The following is a 17,523-nucleotide window of genomic DNA, read 5'->3' as shown; positions in this document are numbered from 1 at the left end:
AGCGCTCCGGAGCATTATATGTATGTTTTACGAACGGCACAATAGTTAGGGCTCGGCTTCCTTGGAGAACTATAAATGCCACCGAGATCAAATTTGTTGAACATGTGGGGAACAGTACCGGAAATGCGCATGCAGAGTTAAATGGGCATGCCAAAAAAATCACCAGCCCTTCCCCTGTCGAGAAAATGGAGGTAAGCGAAGCTTGTGGCAAGACGACGCTGTCGCAGCCGTTCCGCTTCCTTTGCCCTAAACTCAGGGTCCGCGGCTCTTCGCTGACGTTTGGCCTCAGCATAGCGCTCCGGCAACTCGGGGTCCACGGCTCTTCACTGACGTTTCGTCTGGGCTTCGGAAGCCCTCACGCTGTAATCGGCATGTCGACGACGAGCCCTTTCCCTAGCGAGTTCGCGGCACAGTTGCTAAAACGCAGCCTGCTCCTCGGCGGAACGCACCACGCACTGACTTCCTGTTAGGCCGCCGAAATTGATCTGAGGCGAGGGTCATGAAAGTCATGTTAGTCATACATTTGTACTCATCCATGCCAATTTTGGTATATACCAAATGAACGAGACGCGAGTTTTCGACAGGTTTTCGATAGGGTTTTAGCGTGACACCACCACCACCACCGACACTCGAGAGGCAATACAAGCTTCGCTTGAAAAATCATGAGCCATTGCACTCTGTGAAGGTGGATGACCAGAGAAGCTGTTTGGAACACGACACAGAGGTGACACGTAGAATGGGGAGGCGGGGTATAGTCCGGAATCCCGAGGAGCAACGCGCCTACGAAGAGCGACGCCAGGAACAGAGACGAGAATGTAATCATTGCCGGGAGTGCGCACAACACGCGGCCTCCCAATTCCGACGGGAGAAGCGAAGTGAAATTCAAAATGGAGAACGACACCTTGTATTATATACACGCGCGAAGGTACCGCGGCCCAGGTATACAGCGGCAGGAAACCACACGCAAGTGGTTGGAACACCGACAAAGAGAGGGCGGTACGAACGTAGACATAGCCGACGCCGGTCGGCCTTTTGGGCTAAGATCCGATCTGTTGTTACCCTTATTCCTGGGACCTCTTTGGGTTCAGGTATTACAAGGGTAGTTCAAGGGCGTGCATGTCCCGGAGCTCACCACCCGCAGTTAACAGGGGTATGTGCCACTACGCTTTGACCCTTTCTGCACTATCCCCAGGATCGACCCACATTTTTGCACACGAAAAATGCATGGAAGCCTAGCCATAAACAGCTTCGCTGTAAAAGAAAAAAGAAAACCTTCATCAATTGCTCAAAAGCATTTTGAGACCGTTATCCGCGATTTCCTAATGTCCATACAGAACTGTATAAGTCGCATCATGTTCCCGTTCAGGAAAAACTGCCATCACGTTAAGCGTAATGTGCGGTAATCCTTTCACATTTCTGGATAAATTAGGCAGCTTCGCAAATATTTACTGGAGCCTCGATTTTTTTCCCTATATATTTTAAAGTGTATGCGAGGCGCTCGCGGTGTCCTTGGTGAACTAAAGGAGTCGCCCTGTTTATATTTCGTGCACATAGGGGGCAGGTTATGTATGGTTGGTGTAGGGAGCCTACATGCAAGCGCTTGCATGTAGGCTCCCTAGGTTGGTGCGTGGACAGAGTTCAAAGTTCGTGGGTTAATTAAAGTTCACGGGGCTTTTACAAACGTCAACGGTCACCGCCTCGCAGGCCACCAGTCACCGGTGAAGTTCGAGCCGCCTCCTTCGCCGCCCGTGTCCCCGGCGTGCCCCACCGCCCTAGCCGAACCACTGACGCAGCCGCAGGCGCTGACAGCTGCCGTCGGGCCAGTCAACTTCGCCGAGGAGCAGCACCACCAGGCGATGGGCTGCTCGTCCGCTGGTCGGGGCTCGCTCCAGCTGTGGCAGTTTCTCGCGGCGTTGCTGAGGAACCCAGGAAATGCACCATGCATCGCTTGGACTGGTCGGGGACTCGAGTTCAAGCTCACCGATCCCGAGGAGGTACGAGAACCTCGTTAAGCACACTCACAAATCATTGCGTGGCAATTTCGTCGAACCCGTATACGATTCCATCTTCCAGGGCCGCTCGATCAAAATGCACTCCAATCGAGCGGCCGAGACGCTTAACATTGTTCCGTTCCACTTCACGTAAACAGCTATTAAACGGACACTCGAACACGCTAACAATGCAGCAACCACTGCGAACGGAGCCGAACATTTCAACGCTCTGCAAACATACGCTATCTTGAAAAGCCTTCGTGCTCGCTCTGGTTAATCTGCAAATTCCATGCGAACATCTAGCTAACATTACGGGCAACCTCAACGGAAATATCTAACGATGCAATCTTTTTATGATTCCTTCATATCTATTTAAACTAGCATTTTCAAAGGCAAAGTAAATATAATGCCCGGTGTTCAAAATTAAGCTTTACGGAATTTTTCAAATATCGCCTGTGGCAGGTAGCATAATTCTTACCATTGAGCTGGGTTATTCGAAGAGGCGGACATTAGTAGCACGAGAAATGGAAACACATATTCAACTAATTAACAAAAATAGACTAATGAACTTATTAGTTAATCACTTTACGACACGTATTGCAATTTACGAATTGTAGCCAGTGAGCTTGTCAGGCGCATCCATTTGGAATGAATTCACAGCCACATAAGCTGCTGCTTATGTGTCTGAAGTGCTTACTTATGCCACAGAAGGTGTGTGCTTTGATCAAAGTTCTTAAGAATGCGTGCTGAGGTGACAGGGTTCGAAATCAAACATCGGATAGACTTGGGTCACTGAGTATGTGCCAATGTGTACATACATGCCGCTCTTCAACAAACCTCTTTCACGCCGACATGGGTTTGGATAAGCACCGCTGTCCGAAGAAACGCTTTGACGCCGACTTGGACCAATGGGTATGTCCCGTTTGGTCTGTGCTGGTCTTCAATGAACACCTTTGATGACAATTAGGGTCACCGGGTAGCGCCACGCCAGTATAGGTGCGTGGCGCTCTTTAATAAACGGCTTAGGTAACTTGGTATGTGTTACTGGGAATGTGCCGCTTTACAATGGCGAAAAATGTCCCTTAATATGTCGCTTAAATCGAGCCCACGTCACAAGGGTTCCTCGAGGACAGCACCACGACGCATTAGCGGGCTGCGCGACAAATGCACTGGGCATGAGCCGCTTTTCAATGAACGCCTTTCACGCGAGCGCTTTAGCGAGCTGCGCCACGAATGCACTAGGTATGTGTCAACTCTTCAATGAACCTCTCGCAAACTTGGGTAATTGAGCATATGCCACTGAGTGTGCGGAGAGTAAGGGAACAACTTATGAGTAAGACCTTTGCCTAACGCTTGTAGGACATTGTAATGATTTCGTGTAAGCTGTAAACCTACACATCACATTTGTCCGCTGTAAACTGCATTTGTTAGACCATCCGAAGTCTAAAATATGACAGTCGACTGAACTGCGACATCTGTTTTTGGTACAGAGTTATGCATTTCTAAACATTGTATTTCAATGATTTTTTAAATGGGCCCTGAACCACTTTATATTCAAGTGGAGAAAATGCATTTGAAGTTAAAATAGGCTCTTTGAAAAATAATTTGCCGCAAAAAATACTTCAATGGGTACAACAGAGGCAAGTTATTGGTATTCAAACAAACCATTCGCAATGCTTCCGCTCCTGCTTCAATGCCTTGCACTGCGAAGGCTACGGCGGAGCGGGGTGTGCCCACAAGGCTCCGCGTACTGAACGTCACCGTGACGCGCAGTTCAAATTTGATTTTGGATGTTCACGTAGACGCCACAACCGTTCGCTTGATTTCGATGCCTACCTGTATTGTATAGATTTGCAGTTGTAAGCGCACTCTTTAGATATCTAATTTCTATACTTTCGAATTTGGCGCCTACGACGCGCCAAACTAAGCCAAACGCGGTCGTCCTCAGCGAGCGGCAGTGCGCTCAGCCAGCTAGGGAGCCTACATGCAAGCGCTTGCATGTAGGCTCGATACAGCCAGCGAACTCGTTGCGGCATCCCGCGGAGGCCGCGGTATCTACGCTACGATAGCAGACCGCAGCTACATGCTACTAATGCAACTATAGTGCGTTTGCGCAGCGCTTGCTTTGTGCACGACGGGGCATGAGTGCGCTCATATGCTCCAGACTGGCCGGGCTACGGACCGGCTTTGTCCTGCACCAGCTTGACCAACGGGTAGTATCCACGTTCAACTTGCGCATTTTGAAGCGCGAAGTCTGCCAAGGCGTCTATAGCCAGGAGCTGCCAGGAGTGAGCGCATGCTGGCAAGCGCGCGTGGGGTCTGACCTAAAGTTTCGCGTGGTTCGAGGCTATAGTTGAATGTTCAAAACCAGTCGAAATTAGTGGGACCCAACGGCAACGACAAGCCTGCTATTGATGGCGAATGCACGGCCAGTACGTGGAGAGTTAGAATGCCTCCAGAGACGCGTAATGAAGTCTCGACCTCGTTTTTTTTTTTTTCCTACTGAACAACAATCAGCAAAGCAAGATTGCCAAACCCACAAACCAACAACCAACAAACCAAATGAAGCTTTCTTAGCCTATCATTCCATGGTTTTTCCTAGGTCGATAGGTGAGTTTGCCGGGTAGTCGCTGGTCGGGTTCGCGTCGAGTCGATTCGTATTCACACAAAGCGCGTCCGGCGGCTGGATTCGAGCCTTGGACCACCAGCGCAGCATCACGATGCTCTAACCATTAGGTCACAGCCGCTTTTTATTTTCTTTTATGGTACTTATCGCAAATGCAAAACGTACTTGCGTAAAGTATTTACATAGCGGCCAAAACAGTCATAGCCGCGTCTACAAGCACAAAACAAACAATTCACAGTACACTTATTAGAGTAAATACGTTCTCTAAGAGGGACTCAAAAGGATACACCGCATCGACACTGGATACCAGTCTCGGTTGGAAGTCACTTCGATCATAAAAGTATTTCAATTGTGAAAGCATCTGAATGAAACGTGACTGTGAAGATAGAATTTGTTCAGCATTCTGATCTAACGTGCGAGTTTTCCATGAACTGTGCAACGCCATAAGTAGCAGCATGTCAAAAGGCACATCTTCAAGTGGCATAAGATATCGTATGGTATGATGATTTACATCAAGATTCTTTTTAAAAGTCCTTTGGAGAACGTCCCAAAACAAGATGGAGCACTTGAAGTCAATAAAGCAGTGTTCAATAGTTTCATGTACGTTACAGACACGACAGTTAATCGATGATACAAAAATACCTTTCCTACTTAACCAAGCTTTAACAGGTAGCATTTCAATATGCACTTTGTAGAAGAGTGTTTTGGAGTGTGTAGAAATAGGCATTTTACAGACTCGTGCAAGCACGTCATGTCCACGCTGGGTAAGCCGATGTACAGCTATCGGTGTAACGGAGGTTTAAAAAGCATATCAATTAGATATTTGTACATCTGTTCTCAATAATTACTGCGGGCGTTATTGCAGGTTAATATCGTCAACGTTTTACCAAATTTAGTAATTTCGAAAAATATCGCTTCACGTCCATATCTGCAGGGATTCATGCGTGAAGTTCACCTCTCGGTGCGCTTTCTGGCAGTGTGGTTTCAAATGAACACATATTCTCTATCTCACGGAAAAATCTGTACTAGGCCACAACTGCACGTACACTTCTATCGTTCCAACGTCAACTAGCTCTTTGAGATGATGGCCGAGTGTTGATGATTATGATTACCATACTTTGGCCCGTATACCCACAACAGGGGATCAGCCAAGAAGCGTGTCCGCATGCCGATTATGATGACAATGATTTTCATACGAAGGTACGTACCCATAACGGAGGGTTGGCAATGTGGCTTTATATTGGTAATGTCCGCCTCTTCGAGCATTTCATTTGAAGGAACTGTGTTATTTGCCACAAGCAATGTTTAAATATTCTGTATAGCTCCTCCCCTCCGCCCTTTAAAAAAAAGGACCTCGTATAATCAAATGCTAGTACAGCTGTACTGGACGAACTTCAACAATGTTACTTTGTCGGTGCTGTTCTTATTCTTAACGACAGGTCGCTCGCCGGTGGGGTGTCCAGAAGAACCGACCTGCCATGAACTACGATAAACTGAGTCGCTCGCTGAGGTACTACTACGAGAAGGGCATCATGCAAAAGGTGGCCGGTGAGTGCAGCGTGTTTGTGTGACCCCAGTATAGACGACCGGCGTTCAAGCACGCAAAAAAAGTAAATATTTGGAAAGTTCGTGCAAAGCCTCACATGTTTTGCATGTGATGATGCATAAGACAAACACCATTCCGGTAGGTCTCTACCGGAATTGACTGGCGACACATTAGTAGCAGTAGGTGAGAAGAGGCATCTGTCTCTGTGACGGCGCAACGTAGATCTGCAGCTAAGGAGAACACAATTTTGCAGTATTGGTCTGCATGGCGCTGAAATCATAGCGCTTCAGGGACGCGGACACAGAAACGACATGCATGAAAGCGCACCGTCTGTGTCTTCTTTCTGTGTCCGCGTAGCTTAGCTATTATGAAGTTCCAATCCATTGCTAAGCCGTGTATGTGCCGGCCAGGATGAGGAATATACACTACGTCTTTCGATACCGCAGGTGAACGGTACGTGTACAAATTTGTCTGCGACCCCGAGCTGGTGGGCAACTCGCCGTCAGACCCGGTCAAGACGAGGTTCCACGACGGACCAGCTGACAAGGAGTCTTCGGCGCCTCACCATACGCAGCCGCCCCCACAGAGCTGGCACGCCAGACCCGGCATCACTATGTCGCACGAGTACGGTCAGTTTCCAGTGTACAGCGCCGACTACGCCGCCACGTCCATCGCTCTCGAAGGCTGTTGACGGGACGTAGCGGCCGGATGACGTCACCACGAGGAAAAGATGCGCCCGTCACCTCTCGGACACGGATGACAACGGATTCCACGCAAACACCGTCTCTCCGCAACAAGATACAAAAGAAGGAAAGAAGCGTTTTCATTCTCGTCGCTAAAAAGAAAATACAACCTAGAAAATATTAAACTCGCGCTTACAGAATCTTTCTTTTTATTTCAATTTCAACGGCAATAAAGATGCTTTGCAGGTTGAACAATAGCGTCTAGTATAAAAAGCGTGGCCGCCGTGTTTTGCAAATGATTCAGCTGAGCAGCGGCAATTTCTTGTGAAAAAGGGCTTACATACATCGTTGTGCATGGTCGGAAGAAGTAGATTTCCACTTCCCACCACAGCCAACTGTAATTCAGTATGCTAGCATTCAGTTAATTATTACCTGGCGTGGTGGTTTAGTGTTTGTAGCGTTCCGAAGCAGAGAACGAAGTCGCGCATTCGATTCCTACCCGCAGTAGCCGCCTTTCAAATTAGGGTTGAATGCAAAAAAAAAAAAACGCTCGTGTACCGGGCACGTTAAAGAACCTTGGCAAATTAGCCCGCGAGGTGGAAGCAGATTCACGAAAGGGTAAATTGTCCTGCCCCCGACCGTAACACGAAGCTGCAAAGGACCAGGACACATTTTTCTTCAACTGTGAAGCTTTCCTCCTAAAGGAGGACTTGTTGTGGGGCGTGTTGGTGCTTACTTAAAGACATATTGTAGTGTGGAAGCACACTCACAGAGAAGACACACAGAAACACGTCACAGCACCTGTGACGTGTGTCTGCGTGTCTTCTTTGTGAGTGTGCTTCCGCACTGCAATATGTTGTTAAATTTCTTTCTGAGAAACACGTGTGAGCTTCCTTTCTATAGCTCCGTGCTACGGTCGAGTTAATTAATTTTTTTTACTTCTTCCCTTTCGTTAAAAACCTTACGTGGTCGAAACGAACTCAAAGCTTGTAACGCTATACCAGCTGATGCCTCGCCCTGCGATGTTCGCACTTAAATGCCATTCGGTACGTTTGTCTTTTTCCTTACTTCTACGCTTTCTTTTAGTTCATTATGCGCATTTACTGTGCTCAACACTCCCCTACCCTCATTTTTTGCCACGGTACAAACAATATAGCTAGAACTGCCTTCTCATAATACCGTCAGCTAATTTTAGTTTTCGGTTGCTGGCACAGAGATAAGAGCACCGCGTAGTCGCTAAGCTTCCCCGCAAGTGATTGCAAAGGCAATTCGCTTCTTCCAACAGTTATTTCTCATCTTTCTACGAGGCCTATCTTTGCTTTCATGGTCAGATTGTTTTTTACAATATAATTAGGTCCAGTGTTCAATTATCCGTGATTCGGCTTTCACAAACAAGTACAACTTTCATCAAGAATGTGTGACGAAAAGAAATCGCCAATGTCAACGCGCGTTGGTAGCTCTTTTCTTGGATTCTTTTTTTTTTTTGTACCTTCTGTTTCCTATAATTACTTTGTTCCTGTCACCTTTAGGATGACACGCATCGTTTCTTGATTTCATGGTTTGTAGAAACTTAAGACGCAAAGCTTCAGACAGGAGCACTTGCGTGTCCATATACTTGAAGATTTAAAAAAATATATGCAATCTCTCACTTTAAAAAATACTAAAATTATGTTCTAGCCCTCACTGATTGACGTGCAACTCCGGCTGTTGAGTTCCTAATTAGCCGGCAAAGTGGCACGCGTGGCACTCATCAGTTTCTCTATAAAAAAACAAAAAACAAATTATCGTCCATCTGGGAAAACACGGCCTCCAATTTCAGCTCAAGATGAAAGCCTTGCAATTCAGTGACTTGCCAAGGAAATAATTTGGTCTGCCAGCTAGAAGCCTTAATATATTGCCGCAACCACAGAAGCAGCAGCGAAATTTCAGTCTTGTCTATCTATATCCTAGCAACTACTCGTCAAAAAACAAAAAAGTGTAGGAATGAAGAAACAACTCCCGACGCCGAGTAAAATTAGCGATTTTAATTAGCTCGAGTTCGCCCTTTATACGATCGTGCGAGGACCTGAAGCTGAAAACAAAGCTGGCGACAGATGAAGCAAACCCTACAGACTAGGGGCTGAGAAATGTTGTTATTGTCGCTATTTATTTTTTAATTTATTTCTACATTTCCTTTTTCGTTTTCTCAGACCAAGAGGAGCGCAAGCAAAAGAAATCTGGAGGCTTTATACCGTCTCTTCGCAGCCGAGCTTAAAAAAAAAAGCAAGATCTTGAAAAACCTTCAAAAGATAGTGTTTTTTACCTGCGCCGTGTAACCGTTGTAAGTCATTACCGTCAGTCATTACCTTTCTTTTTTTGTATTTTTAGTAATTATGCTATACGTGAACGAAATCATCGCATTGCCCTTTGACTGATGCTGGAATTACCTCGTGAGGCGCCATCTGTTCCATTACTAACTGAAGCGCATCAGTTACCCCTGAGACTGCAAGCAGATGAGATAGCTCTATATCATATTGAGCGTCTGTACCGAGCATCGAATGATCAATCGCTCCTTGATCATCTGACTCACCACCCGTTTTCTCGCATGGGAAAAATGGCGGCAATATTTACGAACTTTGCTGACATTTCTGAACATGCTGCTTCAGTTACTCCTCCGCCTCCAAAAGATACCACCAAACACGTATTCCCCATTCACCTCAATATCCCTGACATGCACAAAAAGTCTTATATGCCTGATTCAGCAATATTCCAATTGGCTAAGTCTCACATGTTCGAAAGATTTCCAGATTATCTTCAAGTATTCACATATGCATCTGTACACAGCGACGGTCAAGGCGCCTCTGCAGATTTTTTCTACCCTTCGACTCAAGTACGACGAATATTTCATAGACCTCATCCAGTCAACAACTGCAGGGCTAGCAGCGAATAATGTTGCACTGATATACGTGAAATAGGAGTTAACCACATCGAAGATTGTCATCTTTACGGACTCCCGTGCTGCCCTTAGCAGATTACCGCGCAGTCAGATTGATTGTCCAGTTGTGCGCAGCATTACAGACTGCAAACAATATTTCATCCCGTGGGGTATCTCTCGTTGCCCAATGGATACCTTCACACGTAGGGATCGCCGGAAACGAAGAGGCTGATCGGCTGGCTTCAACTTGCGCTCATAACGACTGTGCTTGCCCTGAAATTTTGTGCAAGCTTGCTGACGCTCGCTGCTGATTCGTCGCCACCTACTCAAGCAGCATCCAGACCAGTGCGTCGCAAATGGAACGTTCCCACCCTGGAATCACGGTCGAGGCTTGCCCACGCTAGAGCGCAACTACTCAAGCTACGGGTTCGCTGTGTGAACGTGTGCGAACGTTTATACCGACAAGGACGTACGGCCAGTTCATCGTGTACATCTTGCGGTTGCTGCGAGACACTTCACCACCTGATATTGGAATGTCCCGTTTTCAGTGCGCAGCGCATGTCGTTAGCGAGGGACTATCATCTCCATAGCCTGCGGTGTACGAGACTAGACGAATGTTTGCACCCCAGTGGTTGTGCGTCTCGACGCGATCAAGGCTCATCGGACTCTCCTTACTTTTCTAGAATTAACTAACTTAAGTTCACGTTTGTAACTCAGAGACTGTTTCTTCTATGTAACTTTTTTTTTTTTTTTAGTAGCGTGACCTGCAGTGACCGGCCCTACTATGTGTGCCATTTTATTCTTTGATATTTGTCATCTCGCTCTTTCTTTCCTCTTTCCTCCCCTTCTTCCTATCTTCCATTTCTATGTTTCCGTCTCCTCCTTTCTAAAGAGTAGGCAGGCGTTGTGCCCCTTCCGGTGGCAGTTGCCAGCCTGCCCCTCGCTTTCCCTTTCCTGTCAAGTGTATATCGTATATGCCTTCAGATCCAATAATAACAATTCCCAGAGACATCCAAAGAAGACAGTGGTACACAGGAAGGTGCGGACTTGAAATAATCAACAGTGTTTTAATCAAGCATGGAGGAGGGACATAATTAGGAGGGAGCATCGCGCAACATGATTGAAGCCAAACGAATCGGTCTAACACGTGATCGTCACGTCAGAGCGCGAGGTAGGCTTTCATACTCCCACTCGGCAGGCACAGCTGTACGGCAGGGCGGCCGAACAAGTGCGAATCTATTAAAAACTACCGCGAAACCAACATTACCGGGCAATGCGCCGACTCTGAGAGGTCATGTGTAGGGGCGATACTGAGAGAGAAAAAGAAAATTGCTTCCCGGAGCGTTCGCTTGCCAAGGCTGATTGCGTGGCGCAGTGTTCTCTCCTTGATTATTTACTTCCTCCATGCAAACAAAAGATGCATCTGTAGACAATGTTTCGACAATACGAGGACAACAGTCTCCAGAGACCATGTCCAGACCAAGGAGGTTTTAACCTCCTTGGTCCAGACACATCTCTCATTCGACCACTGCCAATTATATTCCCAGACAGAAATAACAGCCCTCCATATCGCTAGATGACGTGAAAACTACGGTAGTGTGAGCGTGCTGGCGAAAAAATATTCAAAATTCTACACTCTTAGAAAAAGAAGTTAGCGAAAAGTTTGTAACCGCATGAAAAATTTAGAAACTGAAGGAGTTACTACCCCTCACAGATAGTTACTAACGTTTTGCTAGTTATTTACTAACGCTAGAGCCTTACAGGTGCAATTGAGGTAAGTTAGCAATGGCTAATGCCTCATCTTGCCCGTGGAGTATTGTGCTGGGCAGTGGCAGTTTCTCTGCAACTTTTGATTGAATTGTAGCTTTTTTCTTTATTTCGGATTAACACTTTTGTGCATTCCATCGTTGCGTACATGCGTGCATACATTGGGTTGTAGAAAGCTATGACCACAACTTTATTTATTTATGCAAAGACACGGGTGCTCACCGACCCAAGTCGCAGTCCCCAATACTCTGGCTATACATACGTTCGAGGGGAACTCACGACATGTGGCCTAAAGTAGCCTGCTCATTGAGTTGTGCGATACGTTATTCTCTCTTATCTCGCGTTCGTTTTTGTACAGTGTACTGGTCAGTCACCCGGCAGCTTAATGTTCCTTGCATGCCCGTTATGTGCCCTAATTTAACCCTTTAACTGGCAAGAAAAATTTGACCTAGCATGGTTTTAACAGCGGAGCTGTTTATGCCGAGCGTAATCTGTCTGTCGTAGACAGAAAACTGTGGGCCGATCTTGGGGGTAGTGTAGAAAGGGTCCAAGCGCAATGGCACATACCATTGAAACATAATGAAACATATACACTAATACTGCCAATGATGCGCGAGTCGGGAGCTCCACAAGGGCACAGTAAAGGAGCGGCATTATTAAGGTACCGCACCAAATTAGGAGTTGATGCCACCCGATAATGGGTAAGCGCTAAATTCCTTTAAAATGCTTGGTGCTCTTCGACCTACGTGAGGACGTAAAAGCCGTTGCAGACATTCATTCCATGTTTTGAAAATATTAACCCAAGTATATTTTATTTAGTGCTAAAGATAAACAAGCCCACGAACATGCACCGCGCGGGAGGGCCTCTTTGATAGAAAAGTGCGCGCCCATACAGCCACTGTGCAGGGGGTCTTGGAAAGAAAACGTGATTGACGTTTAGTTACGCTAAACGCTCTCGCCATTTTTACAATAAGTTCGTGGACTGTTGAGCGGCAATGACACTTTCAGCAATAATTCTGGGGTCGGATGTATTCTACTACACGAACGTTATTCGCCTGCTCGTTATTCGACACAGCAGAGATATGCCACGTATTGGTGACACGGTCCGAAACATGTTATGTTCACGCCGTGACCTCTCTGCAGCGCCTATAATTAACCTTTAAGCTCTGAAAAAAAATATCACGAGAACGAGGTTTATAACATATTGTTACGTGAAAGCAAAGTAGGTAAAATATTTACACAGTGTATTTACAAGGGGTAGCAAGCACTGGCCAACATGGAACCCAGCCAACATCAAAATAAGGCACGTCGTCGTCCTCAGATCAGCCAGCGACCGCTTATGGGTACGTCCCACTAAATCCAAGTGTCTACATCATCGTGTTCGTATAGCACGCAGCAATATGAAATATGAGCTATTTGGCCCTAAATGCAGCAGTACGGGTTACAAAATTAATAGTGTATTTGGTAACTGTTACCAACATTACCGTTACCAACTTCAGTTAACAACACGTCAATAACATATGTGGCAGCTTGTTAGTAACTTATAGTCACTGCCACCTTTTTTTTTTTTTTCAAAGCGTACGATTCCGATGACATATATAGCGTTAGCAAAGCCGCTTATCGCAACCGATAACTTTAGCACTGAGAGGCGCTGCAACACTCGTCGCTGACTTCAGTATGGCTCTCGCAACGGTGAATCGTTTCCTCAACGGTGAACGGTTTCCGCAACGGCGTCATTGTTATGCGCACTGCTACTGCAGGCAGTGAACGCGGCAGTTGCAAGAACGGTTATTTCACAGTCCTTTAAAGAACTCTGGCTGTACGTATTGCGGCGTCGGCGTGAAAATAATCAGCAACTAAGCCTCCGCTGTACTAAGCTTCGCTCGTGACCGTACTTCGTTTGCACAGTCGTCCACACTTCTGTTTAAAGCACTGAATCGGTGCGCTGCAATTTAAGGAAATCGATGTACAGGGTGTTTTAGCGAGCACTTCCAAATTTTTTAAAGGTTGCCTGTGGCAGATAGCACAATTCTAGTTCATGAGCTGGTTTACTCGAAAAGGCGGACATAACTTGCACAAACAAATTTAGATGCATAATAAACTATTAAACAAAAAGTCACTATTAAGTTTTTAACTAATTACCTTATGGCCCATATTGTAATTTACAAATTCTAGCCGTGGAGCTCACAAGGTGGATCCACTTGAAACGAATTCTCAGGATGACACCAGTTTCGAGATATTAATTCCCAAACTTTGCAGAGAAATGCACTGGCGTTCCAGTTACTTTCTTAACAAAACGTCCTTTTGTGCATTGGAGCACAGAACACATCATACACTGTTGTCATACTATGCCAATTTTGGTAGCTACGAAGTTAACGAAACAACCATGAGAGCACCAAGACGTAGGCAGCTGTTTCATGACCTACATAACACACGTGTCATGATATTCATGTCATGACCTATCATTTATGTTCGTCATACACTCTTATCATAGTATGCCAATTTTGGAAAATACCAAGTTAACGGTACGACCATGATAGCACCAAGACGTAGGTGGCTAGATAGATACTGTCAAAATGGCAAATGTTCGCCAAGAAATGCTTCGCATTTAAAAGTAAAAGATATCACATATATACAAGCATCAAGCACACGCCCAAGGAAAGGGGTTGACTACAAGAGGTAAAACACTCGAAGAAAAAAAATATCAAATACAAATCGTTCACCATGGTTGCCCACAGTGGCTAACCGCACGCACTATTTCTAGCCAACATGGATGATGATCGTACGGTGCTCTTCCCTTTGTAACGGGCGGACGTAGAAATTAGGCCCTAGCACAAAACCCGGTGCATCGTGCCATGCCATGGACGCAGATGCGGAAACAAACAGAAAAAGGTTGCACCAACAGCTCGTCGAAGGTACCGAGAATCTTAACACACAGTTTTTTTATGATTCCTGATCCACATAAAAATGTAGCCCAAAAATAGCCACATGACCAACTCATCTAGAACACAGCCAAACGAAAATTTAAGTAGCCAAATTTGGGTACAAATAGCCCAATCTGGCAACACTGAACGCAATTCTGCCTTAACGCGTGAAATGCGAGTGGAACGGGACCGTAAAGGACGCTCAGCTAAAGCTGCCCAATGTTTGCAAACAGCGGGAACCGCAGGACGGGCAGGCAAAACAGTACCAACGCGGTTCAGTGAGCCTATACAGCATCTGATGTGTTACTGTTTCTTTACTCGGCAGCGCAGTACTAGAGCGCACTACACAGGAAATGTGGACGTAGTAACGTCTGCGGTCTAGACCATATGTTACAAGAGTGCGCTTGTTCGTGTCTGCTCTGAGCCTGTGTCCTATTTTGAGCCTCAAACCCCTTCTAGAAGTGTGAATGTATGTACCACTACGGTACGAACTTAGCTTTATTCACTGTCCGCAAATGCATGAAACAGAGTCGTCGCGCTTCTTTTATTCACATTGTTTCCATCGCTCAATAGTACCAAGTATAGGTCAGCATTCCGCGTCCGATGTTTTCGTTCTTTAGTGGGTAGAGGTACCCAGAGCTTTAGCCCTGGTTTCGCGCACGATGCTCATGACGCGGTTTTTGAACCGGACTTGAGGCCTTCTTGGAGGGGAAGCCTTTCGTGGCTTCACTTCCAAGAACGTGGGCAACTCGGGACCCGCCACGCTCCAAGCTACTCCATCGTCAAACAGGTCTTGGACGTCCACGGGCTCGAAGCACTCCAACCGAACCAAGAGTCCTGCGCGAGCACAGAGTGGTGCCACAACGGTATGAACGACATTTAAAAAAAAACGAATGAGAACGTTCTTTGCATTGCGAACGTTCACCTAACGAACATTCTTTCAACGAAAGTTCGCTCGTTGATTCTCCTTTAACGAGAGCGTTAAGAAAGAATCACAATTTTGCTCCCTTCCAAGGCCTGCATATGTGTACCTTGGCTAACCAAGTCATAATCGTAATGGTTCTGCAGAAAATATATTATTTTCCTGACTGCTTATGACAGCGGAAGCTAGACATGATACAGCAGTGGACGCCTGATTTCCGCCGAGGAAAAAGAGAAAGAGAGAGAGCGAGATATCGCGTATGGCGTTGCGAATGATGAGAAAGGTAGGCCACTGGACCACTTTTCGTCATAGCTGTAAGGATGTTGCCGGCAAAATTATGCACACATGCATGAACCACGCGAAAAGCTTCGTTAAGATCGATAATAATTAATAACGAAACTGATAATCATCACTGACAGAGCATTCCATCTGGTTTTCTATAGCCCATGTCTAAAAACGAGTTTATTTTCTCGTTTATTGACTTGTTTCACGTCATATGGACAATCACCATAAAGCACACGTTTCAGATTATCGTATGAACCAATATTTTGACTCATTCGTACCATGGCGAGTAATGATTTGGGCCATTTTCCCGCTATATTGTTGCACTAATGTACGCGAATTCTTTTGTGAAGTTTATTGATGAGTATTTAGCATTTTGATCTTCATCTTCAGCATTTGTATTGCATTTCAGTTACTGTACTGCGCCCTCTCACTTCTGTAACACCATCGAGGCCCTGAAGACATCGATATAAGACAGTTCATAAACAAATATGAACGACATAGGACCCTCCTGTATATTTAAATACTCAATCGAACAAGCCGAATGAATGATGTCCCCACAGGCGAGCTGACAAAGTAGATTGTTTAGCTCATCACTATCTGGGTGAGAGTGAAGCCGAAGTGAGTTCTAAACATAGAAATAGGAAGTCAAGCATTTTACCTCAATATTTGGTACACGTTATATGCGTGGTATTGTTTCGGGGGGTCGAGTTGTATGTGCTGAATCAGCCAACCGATGACCACTGTTCGTTGATAAACAGGTTACTATTTTGACAGGCACTTTCCAATATTGAGACACAAAGCTTGGCTACGGGCGTTAGTTGTTGTGAGGTAAACAGAAGAGGTTATTGGGTGTCAATAACACCTCATGTTTAAACCAATTAAGCAGCTACGCCGCCCGTTTAGCTTACCATTGCGTAAACAAGCAACGCCAATAGGTTGATCTTAATTCGCACAAAGACCAGGGTACCACGAAAATAGCAGGCCGCGCAAGCTCCGAAACTGCGAACGTAATTAAGTTGTTTACGAAGCGTGCGTTCACCGTGCTTCTATGTGTTCCGCGAAGCAAAGAATGGCACCATATTCAAGATATTCGCGCCACACAGTAAAAGGGCGTTTGTCGTGTTTACACCCTCCATTGCATCCATTTAGCACCATGTATACTGTCACAAAAGTGCGCTAAATCAAAGCGCGCGCTGCGCATCAGCCAACCCCACAACGGAGCAAGTCGGCCCCGCGGCAGCTTCGACAGAGGGAGATAGCGCATACGCCACAGACAGCTGACACAATCAACAGAGTCTAGAAGCTTTCACAAGATACGCGAAGGTTACGGTGTCGAGAGAGAGGGCGCGCGCCGAAACACCCTCTCAGACCCCGTGCATGGCGAGCAGAGAGAGAGAGAGAGGGAATAAAACAGCCGGCTTTCGCCTACGGAAGAGTCACTACCCTCCTCGACGACGCTCCGACGGCCGCTGTCGAAAACGCGAGAAACGTCTAGAAGCTTCCCAGGCTGTGTTCATGCTACGGGATCACGACTCCCTCCGAAGGTTCTAGAAGCGCCGGCGAAGGTAATAAAAACGCCGCGCGGGAATCAGAAGGGGGATCAGACCGCGCCGGTGAAGAGATGTGACGTGAAGACTGACCGTCTGCGGAAGAAGGGGATTCCCCGGCAAGCCAACCGACCAGTTCCTGGAGCGTCTGCATTTCCGGCAGAATTTCCTTATTTGAGATTTGCCTCGAGCTATGCCGAGATCGTCTGGCTCAAGACCAACACGGGTGAATACGATTGGACACTTTGTGTTCCTATTCATTCTGTACTTTATGTGTTGGACTCTTAGTGCTTGTCGTTAATTAATTTCCAGTGTTTT

The 17,523-nt window shown here is 46.3% G+C and overlaps 2 protein-coding genes across 3 annotated transcripts in view; one reads left to right on the top strand and one right to left on the bottom strand.

The window, feature by feature from the left end:
* LOC119456865 (uncharacterized) overlaps nucleotides 1–7,304 on the top strand; it is a 47,419-nt gene extending 40,115 nt beyond the window's left edge. Inside the window, exons 5-7 of the mRNA XM_049669108.1 lie at nucleotides 1,636–1,994; nucleotides 6,057–6,165; nucleotides 6,610–7,304. Coding sequence (XP_049525065.1) covers nucleotides 1,636–1,994; nucleotides 6,057–6,165; nucleotides 6,610–6,854 — 713 coding nt within the window. The 3' untranslated portion in view covers nucleotides 6,855–7,304. The remainder of the gene's footprint in view (nucleotides 1–1,635; nucleotides 1,995–6,056; nucleotides 6,166–6,609) is intronic.
* A 917-nt stretch (nucleotides 7,305–8,221) lies between these two features.
* The window catches only part of LOC119455941 (ammonium transporter Rh type A), a 45,835-nt gene continuing 36,533 nt past the window's right edge, over nucleotides 8,222–17,523 (bottom strand). The window contains exon 9 of one of the 2 annotated variants that reach the window (XM_037717491.2): nucleotides 8,222–15,288. In XM_037717491.2, the coding sequence (XP_037573419.1) occupies nucleotides 15,068–15,288 (221 nt within the window). In that variant the 3' untranslated portion in view covers nucleotides 8,222–15,067. Of the gene's footprint in view, nucleotides 15,289–15,318; nucleotides 16,399–17,523 lie in introns of those variants that run through there. The other variant, XM_049669445.1, reaches the window with a different exon arrangement.

This window comes from Dermacentor silvarum, chromosome 6 (assembly GCF_013339745.2).
Source record: "Dermacentor silvarum isolate Dsil-2018 chromosome 6, BIME_Dsil_1.4, whole genome shotgun sequence".
In the NCBI taxonomy this organism is placed as follows: domain Eukaryota; kingdom Metazoa; phylum Arthropoda; class Arachnida; order Ixodida; family Ixodidae; genus Dermacentor; species Dermacentor silvarum.
Note: the sequence above shows the minus strand (reverse complement) of the source record. Positions and strands in the feature narration are given on the sequence as shown.